This window comes from Phyllostomus hastatus, unplaced genomic scaffold, assembly GCF_019186645.2.
Source record: "Phyllostomus hastatus isolate PE091 unplaced genomic scaffold, TTU_PhHast_1.1 phas_scaffold_78, whole genome shotgun sequence".
In the NCBI taxonomy this organism is placed as follows: domain Eukaryota; kingdom Metazoa; phylum Chordata; class Mammalia; order Chiroptera; family Phyllostomidae; genus Phyllostomus; species Phyllostomus hastatus.
In genome coordinates this window covers 12,719,085-12,734,046 of record NW_025334041.1, presented here as the reverse complement: position 1 = coordinate 12,734,046, position 14,962 = coordinate 12,719,085, and the positions used below count along the sequence as shown (strand labels likewise).

Below are 14,962 nucleotides of genomic sequence, written 5' to 3'. Positions count from 1 at the left end.
CTCCGCAAAGTGCTATGGTTATAAAGTATGAATGATTTGGACAAGGCCCCTGCCCTCATGGGACTTTGAAAGGACAGACAATAAACAAGAAAATAGATTAGCAAAGAAAATACTACAAACTGTGATCAATTCTAAAGAGAAAATGAGAGGGTAGGTAGAGCTTCATTAGGAGAGTTTGCTTTAGTGGGTGGTCAGCGAAGGCCTCTCTAAGGAGGTGGCATTTGAACCAAGACCCGGCCCTGGCCGGGTGACTTAGTTGGTTGGAACGTCATCCCATACACCAAAGGTCGTGGGTTCGATTCTCAGTCAGGGCACATACCTAGGTGGCCGTTTTGATCCCCAGTTGGGGCGTGCACTGAAGGCACCTGATCCATGTTTCTCTCTCACATCAATGTTTCTCTGCATCTCTCTCTCTCAAATCAATAAACAGATAAACATGCCCTTGGGTGAGGATTAAAACACAACAAGTATAAGCCTAGACCTGCAGGATGGGAAGGAGCCACCTTGGTGGGTTGGGTGGCGAAGGTGGGAGGAAGGCCAGAGGGAACAAGAGGCATGAAAGGCGCGAGGTGGGAGTTCCGGCACGAACCTGGGCAGGGCGGCTGGACGCTGTGAGTGTGCGGAAGAGTAGGGACAAAGGAGTGTGCAAACACGGGCCCTGGAACAGTGGCTTCCAAAACCTTTCCTAGCATCAGCAATCTTGAGGGGGATGCGGCGGAATCCTACAGCGGGACTGCTGGGGGGCGGGGGCCAGCGAAGGCCGGGCTGCGTGTGGTAGTTTGGAAACAGCCCTCCTGATGTGGCTCTACCCCCGCCCCACAGTGAGGAGCGCTGCTGCTCGGGGTGCATCTATTCAGAAGCCTCGAGACCTGGGGACATCACATCTCTACTTATTTCATCTTTCAATTACAGTTCACCTCCGATGTCATTTGTACTTGCTTCAGGTGTACAGCAGAGTGGCCAGACAGTCATCCACTTTACAAAGTCATCCCCCCAATATGCCAAGTGCTCAGCTGGCACCGTACGCAGTTATTGCAACATTATTGACTCTTCCCGGTGCTGTGCTTTGTGCATCTCTTTCCAATCCCATTCTGCCGGGTGAAACGGGCACACGGTCGGAACACGGAGTGCTGCCCGGTGGTGAGAACACTGGCATGGCGTTGAGGATGAGTCACTGCGCAATGGGACCACTGTGTGACCCACTTAAGTAAATACTGTTTTTCTTGAATAGGAGTTATTATTCATGTTCTTTTGAAGTTACTTAGAAATGACTTTGGAGGTGTCCTTTAACATTTTAACGCATGTGGATGTCATCCTTTTGTTCTGAGAGGCAGCGTGGGGAGAGGAGAGAACAACTCTGGCACGTGGGCGTCCTCGGCGTGACTCTGGACCGCGCTGTGTGGCTTTGGGTGGTCACTTAGCCCCTCTGGGGGGTGGCGTCCTGCTCTGTAAAGTAAGGCAAGTAAGTCCTGCTCTGCCTGCCGCACACACTGTCGTGAGGCAGTGCTTTATTAACTGCCAAGCACCAGAAGGTGAGCGTTTACTTAAAGAATTAGATTTTGTTTGCATACATTACGGCCCATGTGCATGTTATGGCCAGGATGTAATTCACAGCCATAGAAGAGAACGGCTCGCTGCTCGTAGATGCTTGGCCTCTAAAATAATCCACAGGAAAATATTTTTATAACTTTGCAGTAGGAAGGGGTGCAAAGGTTTTGCTCAATATGGTGCAAAACCTAGAAGCCATAAGGAAAAGATCGATAAAATTCATTACCTAAAAACATTTGTCATAGCAAAAGTCCTGAAAGTAAAACAAAAGAGAGATTACGAACTGGAAAAATGTATTTGCACTTCGAGTTATATATTAAGGATGAATTTCCCTAATACACAAAGAACTACAAGTCAATAAGGAAAAGAATATAACTCTACAGGAAAAGGGTCAAAGGATATGAACAAACTAGCCACATGAAATAAATTCATGAAACACATGAAAAATGCTTGGCTGCACCCATTTTTAAAATATCAAGTAAATCACACTGAAATATGCCACGTCTCACCTACCTGGGAGTGGCAAAGAGAAGACCCTTTGAACACCTTCCGTGTGAGGAAGGATGTGGGCAAACAGAACTCACATGCGCCTGCGCGGTGGGTACGTGTTAGTTCCCTGCAGAGGGCACCTTGCCAGTATCTGTCGGAGCTAATAATTCACATGGTCTTGGTTGACTCAGAAATACCACTTAGAGAAGTTTATCTTCGGACAAATTCACAGGTACCCACTGAGCACTGTTTATGATAGCGAAGGGGTGTCTGTCAGTGGGGGCTGGTGGAACTCTGCTCTCTCTGCACAGTGGAATAGTACGTACCCACAAGAAGAGAGCGAGAACACTGCGGGTGGCTGGGGAGCAGGCTCTGTTAGTAAGAAGGAGGCATGGAAAGGACTGGGTGGGATGCTCCTGTTTACAGAAAAGGAAGGGAGCAAATAATAAACATGTCTTGTGCTTGCATGTGCATGGAATATCTCTGGAAGGATAAAAATGACTAGGAGGCAGGGGAAAGAGGGAGTTTTTATTTTATACCCTTTAGTACTATTTTATTTTGAAATAGGTGTTGAATTTTAAAAAATAATAAAAATAAAATACAAAGTGAATTTTGTTTGATCCCCAGATTATCAGACATCTTTTTTTTTTTTGAAGATTTTATTAATTTTCTAGAGAGAGGGGAAGAGAGGGAAAAGGAAAGGGAGAGAAACATTGCTGTACAAGAGAAGCATCTATTGGTTGCCTCTCACACACCCCCAGCCAGGGACCTGGCCCACAACCCAGGCATATGTCCCGACTGGGAATCGAACCGGTGACCTTTTAGTTTGAGGTCCAGTACTCAACCCACTGAGTCACACCAGTTAGGGCTAGACATCTTTATGTGTCTACCATACAGTATCACTGTCACAATGCGGGACTATTAACAGAGGAGACAGTCTCCTTCAAGCCCCTGGTCAGTTTGGAGACATAAGACTAATGTACATGACAGTCAGAGGCCAGGGGAGGGAACATGTAATCAAGTATTCAGGGGCTGGTGTAGCTGAACTATGATGGGGATTCAGTCCCATACTTGCCAGGGGCCCACCGTGTTTAAGGCTTACGTACGAAGATTGTGGCAGGTAGAATAATGGCCCCCAAAGGTGTCCATGTGCTGATCCCCGAACCTGTGGACGTATTTTGTTACACGGCAAAAGGGACTTTGTAGATGTGGTTCAGGGCCTTGAGATGGAGAGATTGTCTTGGGAGAGATTATCCTAACCCTAGCCCTAATCTAATCACACGGGTTGTTAAAAGCTGAGAACCTTTCCTGGCTGCGGTCAGAGGCAGATGTGACCACAGAAGAAGGGTCAGACAGAGGATAGGTTGCTGGCTCTGAAGACGGAGAAGGAGATTGGCGCGTTCCCCGAGCCAAGGAATGCAGCAGCCTCTGGGAGCTGGACGAGGCCAGGAGGCATTCCTCCTCGAGAGCCTGCAGAAGGGACCCAGCCCCGCAGGTGCCGTGGTCGTGGCCTGGAGAGATCTGTGTTGGATTTCTGACCTCCAGACCTGTAAGACACTAAATCTGTGTTGTTTTAAGCCACTAAATGGATGGCAATTTGTGATGGCAGCCACAGGAGACAAATACAAAGATGGCGTGGGAATAACGTCGAAGCCTTGTTCTCGGGGGCTTCCTAGTCCAGGAGGGGAAGGACCACGAGAACCCAGCCAGTCCTCACGCCACGCGGATGTGGGAAGCGGCACAGACGTTTGCAAGGAGCCGCCCATGAGGGGGTCCGGGCAGGCTTGGGGTGGAGGTGGCAGTCCAGGTTGTTCTGGGAGAAGGACTCTGGAGCTGACCGTGGGCTTGAGTCTTGGCGCAGCCTTTTACTACGTAGGGGGCCTTTCAAAAGTCACTTAGCCTCTGAGTGCCTTGGTTCTGGGATCTGTAATGTGGGGATACTAATAACGCCTCCTCGGCGGCTCTCGTGCAGAGTAGAGGGGTTGCTGTGTGTAAGGTACTGGGAGTAGCGCGTGGCCGTACTAAGAGCTGTGGAAGCGTTTGCTGTTGATATTTTGCCCTAATGAATGGGTAAGGCAGAGGTAGGCAGAGAGAGGTGGAGCATCTGGGGACAGCAGGGCTGCGGCTGGGGACAGGAAGAGGAGAGCTGTCAGTCACTTGAGGTGAGGGAAGGCTGGGACAGAAAGTAACGCTGTGTGGGAGCGTGGAGACAGACGAGGTGGCCTTGGAAGCTGGACTGGGGTGTGTCCTCTCAGTGCCCCAGCGGATTCGGCCGGCGGGATGACAGCGAGGCTGGTACGGGCGCGGATCGGGTTTCCCTAAGCGGGGAGGCAGGTTCAGTTTCTGAGCCTGACTCCAGAATCTTCTTCCCACTCACCTTGTCTGCTCTATCTCCTCACCCTGAACGACTCACCTCTAACCCAGGTGATCCCTCCCCACGCCCTCTCTGTGTTCCTCACGCTACCCTGCAGGTGGATTTAGGGGCCACCTCCTAGAACCTTCTCGGTACTGGGTCACCAGGGCTTGGTGTCCCTAGAGAGAGAACTCTGGTGCCTACAGTGGGCTCTCGTGTGTGCACACTCATAACTACCTGCTCCTTCAAAGCCAGCTTTCTGCCTCTTGTCCCTGTAGAATGTGTCCCTGTAGAATGAGGAGCAGAAACCGCAACTGTGTGGCCTGGTAGGTCCCCACAGGCTGATGGCCAGGCCCGGGGCTGAGCCTGGCTTAGCCCTGTGGTCTTTCGGAAGCCAGCTTCCTCCTGGCCTGGCCGTTTGTGGTTTGCAGCCTCCCAGCCCATAGAGCTGGTTCCTGAGTGAAGGAGCCGCCAGCATCTCCAGGGTTCTTGGAGGCAATGGTCCTGAGATGAGGGCTCTTGAAGCAGGAATGGGGATCTGGGTTGTCCAACCAACGGCCTCTTCCCTGTGTGTTTTCCTCTGCCTTTTGGAAACCCCTCTTCCCTCACAGCTGCTCAGACTCCTCCTGCTGACTCTGTGGTGCCCGGGACCTCTCAGGGGTCTGTCCCTGAAACTGGGGACCCTCAGCCAGGACTTCTTCCTCCTTTAGTAGCTTTATGCTCCTGGCTCGTTACATTTTCCTGCCCCTCCCCTTACTTCTGCTTTTACCCCCTAAAACCTTAGACGATAGAGTGTCAGTCTGCCAGGGCCTCTTTAATGCTGCATTGCGGACTAAGTGGGATTGTGCAAAGGGACAGAAAAGTGATAGCAAGTGGATTTATTGTTGTCCGGAGAGGAAGTGCCCTGGACTGTTTGTGTCTGGGCAGGTCATCATATCACATCACTGTCTCTTCTTATCTGGGAAACAGAGACCATAATCCTTTGCCCCCCTCAGAGAGTGTTGTGAATAGGGTGTCTTTCATTCATTCACCCATCCGTCCATTATAATTCATTGAGTACCTACGTAGAGGCAGGTACTGTGTCAAACAACCAATCAAAATTAGTGATAAAACAGGCTGTGCCTGCCCTGCCCTTGTGGAGACAGATAACAAACAGGACACAAAAGCCTATGTGATGACAGCTTATGGGGACAAGGTCATGCCTGTGATAGGGCCAAGTTGTGATTTTAAGTGGTAGCCTTTGGTTCACCAGGACAGAGGCCACCCCATGACCAGCGGCCTGGGCTCGGAGTCCCCTTGGTTCTGGGTGGTGGGTGGGGAAACTTCTGAGATCACTTTGTTTTTCCTTCTTCCCCTTTGTCTCATCGGGGAGGTCCTCTTTCCTCTTCCAGAGCTCACACAGCTGGCATCTGGGTGGCCTTTGCACATGTGCCCGGTCTTTTCTGTCAGTGCCTTCTTGGAACGAGATCAGGGGGAGTCACCGTCCAGACAGGTGAGCGTGGCGGTGCCCAGGTGTGCTCCCTGGACACGGGGCTGCTTCCCAGGGCTGTGCTCAGGAACGGGGAGAGGAACTGGGCTTCTGCAGCAGATGACAGAAGCTTTGGTCTCTGTCAACTTCAATGTCATTGTCGGAAGGAGTAGCTGGACATGTGGGACCATTGTGATGAAGCAGTTTGAATTGCTTAATGGGATTTCCAAGGAAACTCAAGATGCCAGCAGTCGTGGGTTGATCTGGCTATGGATTTCATTCAAAGTGTTGGCCACACATAATTCTTAACTTTTTCACGTTAGACTCGTGCAGGGGCCCTGAGATCATGATGGCTGCTTAATGCCCCTTCCTCTCCCTTTGCCATTTGATAGCCGAGGACACGGACACTCGGCAAAGCCCTACCCTCAGGTGGTAGGTGCACTGGGAACAGGGCTCTATTTTCTCCCTGTATATGCCATGCGGCATCTCTCAGGGAAGGGCCAAGCATTTACATGAAAAAAGATACATGTGGGGGGAGGATAAAGGGGGTCAAATAAGTGGAGATGGAAGGAGACTAGACTCTGGGCGGTGAGCACACAATGCAATATACAGGTGATATGTTAATAGAACTGTACGCTTGCAAAACTTATATAATGCTATTAACCAATGTCTCCGCAATACAGTTAATTACAACAAGATACAGGAAGCACACACAGGAACCAGAATGTAGAAGTTAAGCGGCAAAAGGAGGAAGGGCTGTGTGTGTGTGGAAGAGGCGTGTAGGGATGTCTAGGTTTGCAGCATTTTAGGGGTCCTAGAGTTTCTCTCTTAGTCCTTTTTGTAGAGCTAACTTGGGAACCACTGAACAGACACCTGGCCATTTAAAACATTATTTTATTGTAGTAGAACAATTAGCATGAGACCTGTCTGTCCTCTTAATCACTTTCTAAGTGTGCAGTGCAGTTGGAACTCTAGGTCCAGTGTTGTACGGCAGACCTCTAGAATTTATTCATCAGGTAGATACTTGATCTGGTAGAACCTGTAAACCGAATTCGTGCCTTCCCACGGCTGTTGTTTCACTCTACCCAGGGCACGTCTCGTGGTTAAGAGGCTGCCTCATCGGGCTTTTCCCGACTGCTTTGCCAGCCAGGGAGGACCTGCTGTGTTCGTTCTCTCTGAAAACAATAGTCAAAGGAATCATTTACCTGTAAAGGCTGCATGTTAAAAAGGGTTAAATAGTTTAGGCCTTACATAGTTTAGGGCTCAGCCAGTCCAGTGTGCCTGTTCGTTTTGCTCCTGAATATTCATGTAGCAAAACCCCTCCTCCAGCTCTTTTCCACCTTCTCTCTCCCCTTCAAGCTCACTGCTCGCTCGCTTGTGGTGCAAAAATAAAAAGTATTGTGAAATCGAATTTGCCGTCAGACTGACAGTCAATTCCTGAGCCCTTGAGAACCAGAATTGTTGACAGGTGGCAAATGTAATTTTCTTTTTTAAAGAAGTTATTCTTTTTTTTTTTTTGTCTTGTTAGTTTTCTTGGTTTTCTCCTGAGACAGGGGAGTGCAGATGAAATGAGCTGCTTTGGCCTGGGAGAGTTACACGGAAGGGCAGGGTGGAGAAGCCAGGGCCCCATGAACATGGATCCGAATGTGGGGCATTTGCTGGCTCTGGGCTGAGCGTTCCTGAGGCACAGTGGGAGGAAGCGTTAGAAAAGGAGACGTCAGAGGAAGGCGGGGTCAGGGCCCGACAGGGGTGGGAGAGCCCCAGGGCATGGATGGTGCCTGCGGGGCCTTCAGCTTGGCAGACAGTGTGGTTTGCAGGATGAGGGACCCTAGGGCCGTGAATGGAACAAGTCACCTTCAGGGTTTCAGGTAGTACTTCTTAAAAACACTTTTATTGAGATATCCACTTACTGTAGAGCGTACTCAATTAAAGTATCCAGTATATTCACAGATACGTGCAGCCATCACTGCAGTCAGTTTTAGGATCTTTTCATGACCTCATTTCATTGCCCTTTAGCTGTCACTCTGCTATACCCCTAACCTCTACCCCTCCTCCCACCCCATCCAAGCCCAAGCAATCTATTTCTGTCTTCACAATAGAGTTCCCTATTCTGGACTTTCATGTGAATGGAGCTTTATAATATATGGACTAAGTTGTAGCATGCATCAGTACTTTATTTCCTCTTATTGTCGAATAATATTCCACTGTATGGATATCCCACATTTTGTTTATCCATTTATTCGTTGATGGACATTTGGGCGAGTTCCACCTTTTGGCTGTTATGAATAATGCCAATATTTACATACTAGTTTCTGTGTGGACACACGTTTTCATTTCTCTTGGGTGTATACCTAGGAGTGGAGTTTCTGGGTCAAATGATAAATCTGTGTTTAATTGTTTGAGAAACTGCTGGACTGTTTTCTAAAGGGGCTGCACCATTTTATATTTCCACCCCCATTGTTTGCAGGTTCCAGTTTCTCCATATCCTTGCCAACACTTGTTACTATCTGACTTTTTGATTCTAGCCAGCCTAGTGGGTATGAAATGGTATCTCACTGTGGTTTGAATTTGCTTTCCTCTGATGACTAACAATTTTGAACATCTTTTCATGTGCCATTTATAAATTTTCCTTGGAGAAATGTCTATTCAGGATCCCATTTTTGAATTGAGTTAGTAGTCTTTTTATTATTATTATCATCATTATTATTATCATCTTTCTAGCTTGATTGAGGTATAATGGACAGAATGTACAACGTGATGATTTGATATATGTACACATTGTAAAAGGATTCTCCCATCAAATTAACACATCCATTACCTCACTTATTTCCATTTTTCTTTGTTTTGGTGAGAACATTTAAGTTCTACTTGCTTAGAAAACTTCAGTTTTACAGTACAGTGTTATTAACTATAGTTACCATGTTATACATTAGAGCACAGGCGGCAAACACAAGGCCCGAGGGCCAAGCCTGGCCCTCCACCTGGTTTTATCTGGCCCGGCGCCTTGTTGCTACCCAGTGGCTCCTTGCCCTTAGTTAAGGAGTAGTTACATTTATACAGCCCTAAAATTACATTCAGCCCTTTGAAGGCCATTGCGAGGCTGATGTGGCCCCCGGTGAAAATGAGTTTGACACCCCTGCATTAGAGCCTTAACTCTTTATTATTGAGTTATAAGAGTTTTTTAATTTATTATTATTTTTTAAAGATTACTTATTTATTTTTAGAGAGGGGAAGGGAGAGAGAAAGAAAGGGAGAGAAACATCAGTGTGTGGTTGCCTCTCACGTGCCCCTCTATGGGGACTGGGTCCACAACCCAGACACACGCCCAGACTGGGAATCAAACCAGTGACCCTTTGATTCGCAGGCTGGCACTCAATCCACTGAGCCACACCAGCCAGGACAGAGTTTTTTATACATTCTTGATACAAGTTCCTTATCAGATATATGCTTTGCAGTTATCTTCTCCCTTCTGTGCATTAACTTTTCGCATTCTTGATGGTGTTCTTCGAAACATAAAAGCTTTTTTTCATAAAGTCTAATTTATCTGTTTTTCTTTACTTGCTTATGCTTTTGGTATTATGTCTAAGAATTGCGTGCTAAATACAAGGTCATGAAGGTTTACCTGTGTTTTCTTCTAAGAGTTCCACAGTTTCTGTTCTTATGGTTAGGTGCTTGATCCATTTGAGTTAATTTTTATATAGGGCACAAGGTAGGGGTCCAACTTCATTCTTTTGCGTGTGGCTCCCCACTCACCCCAGCACCACTTGTTGAAAAGACTGTTCTTTTCCCATTGGGTGGTTCTGGCACCCTCGTTGAAAATCAGTCGGCCACGGAGGTGTGAGTTCACTTCTGGACTCTCAATTCTGTTCCTTCGGTTTATGTGTTCCCTCGTGCCAGTCTCGCACTGTCTTGAGTATTGCTGCTTTGTAGAAAGTTTTGAAATCAAGAAGTGGGAGTCCTACTTTGTTCTTCTTTTTCAGAATTGCTTTGGCTATTTTGGCTTGCTTGCAGGAAGATACAAACTTTAGAATCAGCGTGCCAATCTGTACAAAGCAGTCAGCTGGAATCCTGACAAGGATTGCGTTGAGTCTGTAGACTCGTTTGGGGAGAGTTGCCATCTCAACGAAGTGAGGTCTTCTGATCCATGAACATGGGATGTTTTTCCATTTACTTAGAGCTTTAGTTTCTTTCCACAATGTTTTGTAGTTAGCAGAGTGTATGTTTTGCACTTCTTTTGTTAAATTTAATTCTAGGCATTCTTTCTATGCCATCCTTCAGGTAGCCTTTTGGTGGGAAGCCATGGTAGTGCTTCTGCAAAGTCCTCTTATCAGAGGGACAGGTCGAGTGAGCAGAGTGGAAAAACCATCTACAGTTGTTGGCGGGCAAGAGGAGCAGGGCATTTCCTGCTGGTCTGCAGCAAGCAGGCGGTGCTCTCGGCCCTTTCACGATCCTGTGACAGGCACTGAGGGAGACATCAGCCCGCCAGGTCCTCCGTACGTGCCAGTGTCAGCGGCTTCCCCTCCCTCCCCTTCTAATCACAACTCCGAGTGGTGGTGGGCCTGGGGCAGGGGAGTGAGCAGCTGAAGGTAGGTAGCGAATGCAATTCGATTGAACTGATTTACAGTGGTATTTAAATTAGTCATACCCTTCCCCTAACTTCTGAGATTTATCTGCTTTTCTAAAAGAGGAAAATAAGCAGCCCGGATGAATCACCAATCTGGAGAACTTCAGTAGCATAAAAAAGGAAGGAGACCATTTGGGAAAGAGTGGAAACTAGATTAGGATTTGAATTGGGAAGTTAGGGTTGTGTTGAGGAGAGAGGATGTCACAGGTAGGAAGTTCAGTATTACCTGTCTGGCTGGTCTAGTGGTTACTCTTCTCACCCACATCTGCTTTTTATGGCTTGTTTCCTCAATTCTGTTTATTCTGTCGTGTTTCGCCCCCCGCCCATGGCTCTCCACAGTGTGTGTACAAAGGGAGGTGGAGGTCAGGTTCAGCCTATAGGTGCCTGTAGATGTCGGGAATGTCTGTAAGTCTAAGGTAGCACTTCTAAGTGCCACCAAAATAGCTGTGAGGTTGCAATGCTCTGGTATTTTTTTTTCTTGTTTTAAACCCTATATTTGGCCTAACAATTGTATTCTTGGCCAGAAATGCAACTCATTGCACAGATTACGTTGTAGAGATTAGCAAGTTTCATTGTTTTATGTGCTATGAAGCAGTATTTTCTTAGGCTACTAAACCTCTTCAACATATATATTTTTGATAAGTGCTGGGAAAACTTAAATGGAAATTGTATTGTCTTTCCAAATTTAACTGAATTTCAGCGCCCTGTTTGTTTTTCCATTTTGGTCTGCCTTTTTAAAGCTCTGAGACCAGACTGAGGGAGAGCCACCTGGGCCTGGGTTGCAGATGGCTCTGCGCATCCTGCTGGCGCCCGAGGTGCAGGGCTGCCCACTTCCGTCCAGTGTCCATGTTTGGGTGCAGCTCTCTTTTCTTTTTGGTTGAGTTCTTTTGATTGTACACATTGGGATCGCCCTCGGGTTTCCTCGAGTAAAAGGGTGCTATGGTAAGGACACTGTGCATGGGGACCCAGGAGACACTGGGCCCTTGAGCCACTGGAACACTAAGAACTCTGGGTACTGGCTCCAGCAGCCCTGCAGACAGCAGCAGCTGGAGCCGGCTCCTACTCCCGCTGTTCTGGTGGTCAGTGTCTTTAATATCTCGCGAGGACTTGTATCTACATCATGGCTTCTGTTTAAGTACAAGCCCTGGTTCCTTCAGAATGCCAGTTGGGACATCATTCTCTGTCCAGTTTCTCTCACATCCCTTCCTAGGCTCAGGTTTCCGAGACTGCTGAGTCTCACGGTGTTTCTTAGTCCAAACACGTGGGGGGAAGCCAGTGCCCAGCCCTTCCTCCTTTCTGTGCCAGGCCTTGCCTTAGGCACCAGGCTGACCGGTGGGTTGGCTTTCCCGGAGTCCAGTGCCCATCACTGATGCTGTTATATGTGTCTGTGGACGGTGGTATGAAGCCAAGTTAGCTGTAGAGCTGCCCTTCCAGCAGGACCCTCGCCAAGAGCCTCCCCATCAGAAGAGATTTGGGAGGGCTGTCCCCCTCCCCCCAGACCCACCCGAGACCCACCCAATAGGGTGCAAAGGACCCAGGCAGTACTGAGAGCTGGTCCAGGAAACACTGGCACTAAGTTCAATTTTGAATTTGAAGTAACTGCTGATGGCATATCCTTATGCGATGACAGTAACAAGTCAGTGTTTTTTTTTTTAACTTCAATAGAAAAATTGTTCAACATTGTAGGAGGAAATGAAACAAACACAGAAAGTGAAATTAACTTAGCTACTTGTTTTTTTGGAGGAAAGAACAATAAAAGTAATTGAGCACTTCAAATGTTACTTTCTTATAAGAAGTATACGGTTTTCTGACTTCAGAAATAACAATGCATTGTAAGCTTTTGGAAAAATTAGAAAAGAAAGAAGTAAAAACCAGTCAGAATCCCACCACTCAGAAATGACTACTGTTAACTTGTCACGTGTAGGCTCCAATTCTTAAATAAATAAGAAATAAAAACATACTTAAAAATCACTTAATACTTCTTGAACAGCCCCTACAATTTAATATTCTATAACATAATTTGCTACTGGGTATTCTATTATGCAGTTCTACCATAATTCATTTTTTCTTTTTAATTTAAATGGTTTTTTTTTTTATCTTCGGAGACGGGAAGGGAGGGAGAAAGAGAGGGTGAGAAACACCAACATGTGGCTGTCTCCCGTGTGTTTCCCACTGGGGACCTGGCCTGCAGCCCAGGCATGAATCCTGACTGCAACCCCATGGTTCGCATTCCAGTACTCAATCCACCAAGCCACATCAGCCAGGGCCATTTTTTTCTAATTGACTACTTATGGACACTTAGGTTTCCATTTTATTTGATTTAAAAAAAAAAACCCTTTGCATATGTCTGACTGATTTTTTAGGTTGAGTTCCCAGCATGGAGTAATTGTGTCAAAGTCAAAAATTAAAAAATGCTTTTTAAAACATGTGGCCAAATTGTCTTTCAGAAATACTGAAAGAGCTCACATTCCTACCAGCAGCATTCAGTCCCATTTCTTGTGATCCTTGCACAGTGTCTCATTTTCATTTGCACTTCTGTTAAACATCTAAAATAGCCCTGGCTGGTGTAGCTCAGTAGACTGAGTACCGGCCTGTGAACCAAAGGGTTGCTGGTTCAATTCCCAGTCAGGGCACATGCATAGGTTGCAGGTCTGGTCCCAGGTAGGGGGCGTGCAGGAGGCAACTACACATTGATGCTTTTCTCCTTCTCTTTCTCCTTCCCTTCCCCTCTCTCTAAAAATAAATAAAAACATCTTTTAAAAAAGTTTAAAATAGATATTAACCTTTTCTCAAGAACTTTATTTGTAATTGTGGTAAGAAACATAAAATTTACCATCTTGCCCATTTTAACTGTATAGTTTAATAGTATCAAGTGTTACAGATTTCCAGATTTTTTCATTTGACAAAATCGAAACTCTGTACCCATTAAATAAGAATTCTCCACTCCCCCCTCCCTACAGCTCCTGGCAACCACCATTCTACTTTCTGTTTCTGTGAATTTGACTAGAAACCTCCTATAAGTCGTATAATCACAAAGATTTGTCTATCATGTCTGGCTTATTTCACTTAGCACATTATCCTCAAGGTTCAGCCCTGTTGCAGATGTATCAGAATTTCCTCCCTTTCGGAGGCTGAGCCATATTCCCCGGCATATACGCACCGCATTTGGCTTGTCCCCTCATTGGTCTGTGGACACTTGTGTTGCTTCCCCCTCTTGGCTGTTATGAATGATAGTGCTGTGAACACAGGTGTGCTAGTATCTCTTTGAGATCCTGCTTTTAATGAATTCTTTTGGATACATCCCCAGAAGTGGGGTTCCTGGATTATATGCTAATTCTATTTTTAATTTTTTGAGGACTTTTCCACAGCAGCTGCACCATTTTACTTCCCACCAGTGCTGCAAGGGTGCAAAAATTCCGATTTCTCCATATCCTGTTTTTTTTTTTTTTAATAAAAGCCATCCTAATGAATGTGAGGTGATGACTCATTGTGGATTTGATTTGTGTTTCCCTAACAATTAGTGACTTTGAGTATCTTTTCATGTACTTTTTGGCCATTTGCATATTATGTTTGGAGAAATGTTTGTTCAAGTCCTTTGCCCATTTGTAAATCAGGCTGTTTCTGTTTTTTGGTTGTTGAGTTTGACCTTTATTGTTTTTGTTTTGGGAGTTGGTAATCTTTGTTTATGGAGAGCCTTGGCTCATTTTTCTATAGGAATACTCTTTGGTGTGGATTTGTAAGACGTTTGTCCCGCTCCGGGCCGTGTCGTCTGTTATCTGAACGGCGGGGTAGTTTGAGTGCCACGGGAATGGCCTGTTCCTGGAGAGGCTGGGTCGCTGTAGAGCTGCCAGGACTCTCTTGGTGGTGGCTCTCTCTCTCGGACACCTTCCCCTTCCCTCTGTCTCGCTGCCAGCCAGCACCCCCACGTCCCTCCGGGCCTCCCTGCTCCCCGCACGTAGCCTCCTGTGAGTCACTGAGGCCGCCACTGCAGCCTGACTCTGCCTGACCTTCCAGGTCGAGAGCCTGTCATCACCCAGCTTCCATGGATGTGCTGTGTCCCAAACTCCCCAGGCCCTGTGTGGACCATTAGACTTTCGCCTTGGTGCGGTCGGCAGTGGACAGGAGGGAGGGAGCGGCAGAGGTTTACCTGTCAGAGACTGAGGGCGCCAGGCTCTCTCGGGGAATGTGGGTGGGAAGGCACAAGAGGATTATCTGGTTCAGGTTCCCTGTCACCCAGTGCTGGTATCATTTTTTTCAGATTGATCTCGTCCTGTGCTGAAGATGTTTCCAGAACAACAGAAAGAGGTATGTCGTCACACATCCAGACGTAAATAGTCCATGCATTTTGACTTGCTGCAGGTTGGTTCTTCATTCACTGACCATAAATCTGTGGCGGAGAGAGTCAGGATGCAGTAGGGTCTCATACAGGAGGGCTAATGAACGAACAGAACACCCACTGCGCCGTTCCCCAGCCGTGGTG

The 14,962-nt window shown here is 47.0% G+C and overlaps 1 protein-coding gene across 3 annotated transcripts in view; it reads left to right on the top strand.

Annotated features, from left to right (window-relative positions):
• SNX10 (sorting nexin 10) overlaps positions 1-14,962 on the top strand; it is a 57,293-nt gene that overhangs the window by 13,598 nt on the left and 28,733 nt on the right. Inside the window, exons 1-2 of one of the 3 annotated variants that reach the window (XM_045828563.1) lie at positions 2,209-2,269; positions 14,741-14,787. In XM_045828563.1, the coding sequence (XP_045684519.1) occupies positions 14,764-14,787 (24 nt within the window). In that variant the 5' untranslated portion in view covers positions 2,209-2,269; positions 14,741-14,763. Of the gene's footprint in view, positions 1-2,208; positions 2,270-5,781; positions 5,883-14,740; positions 14,788-14,962 lie in introns of those variants that run through there. The other 2 variants (XM_045828562.1, XM_045828561.1) reach the window with 2 other exon arrangements.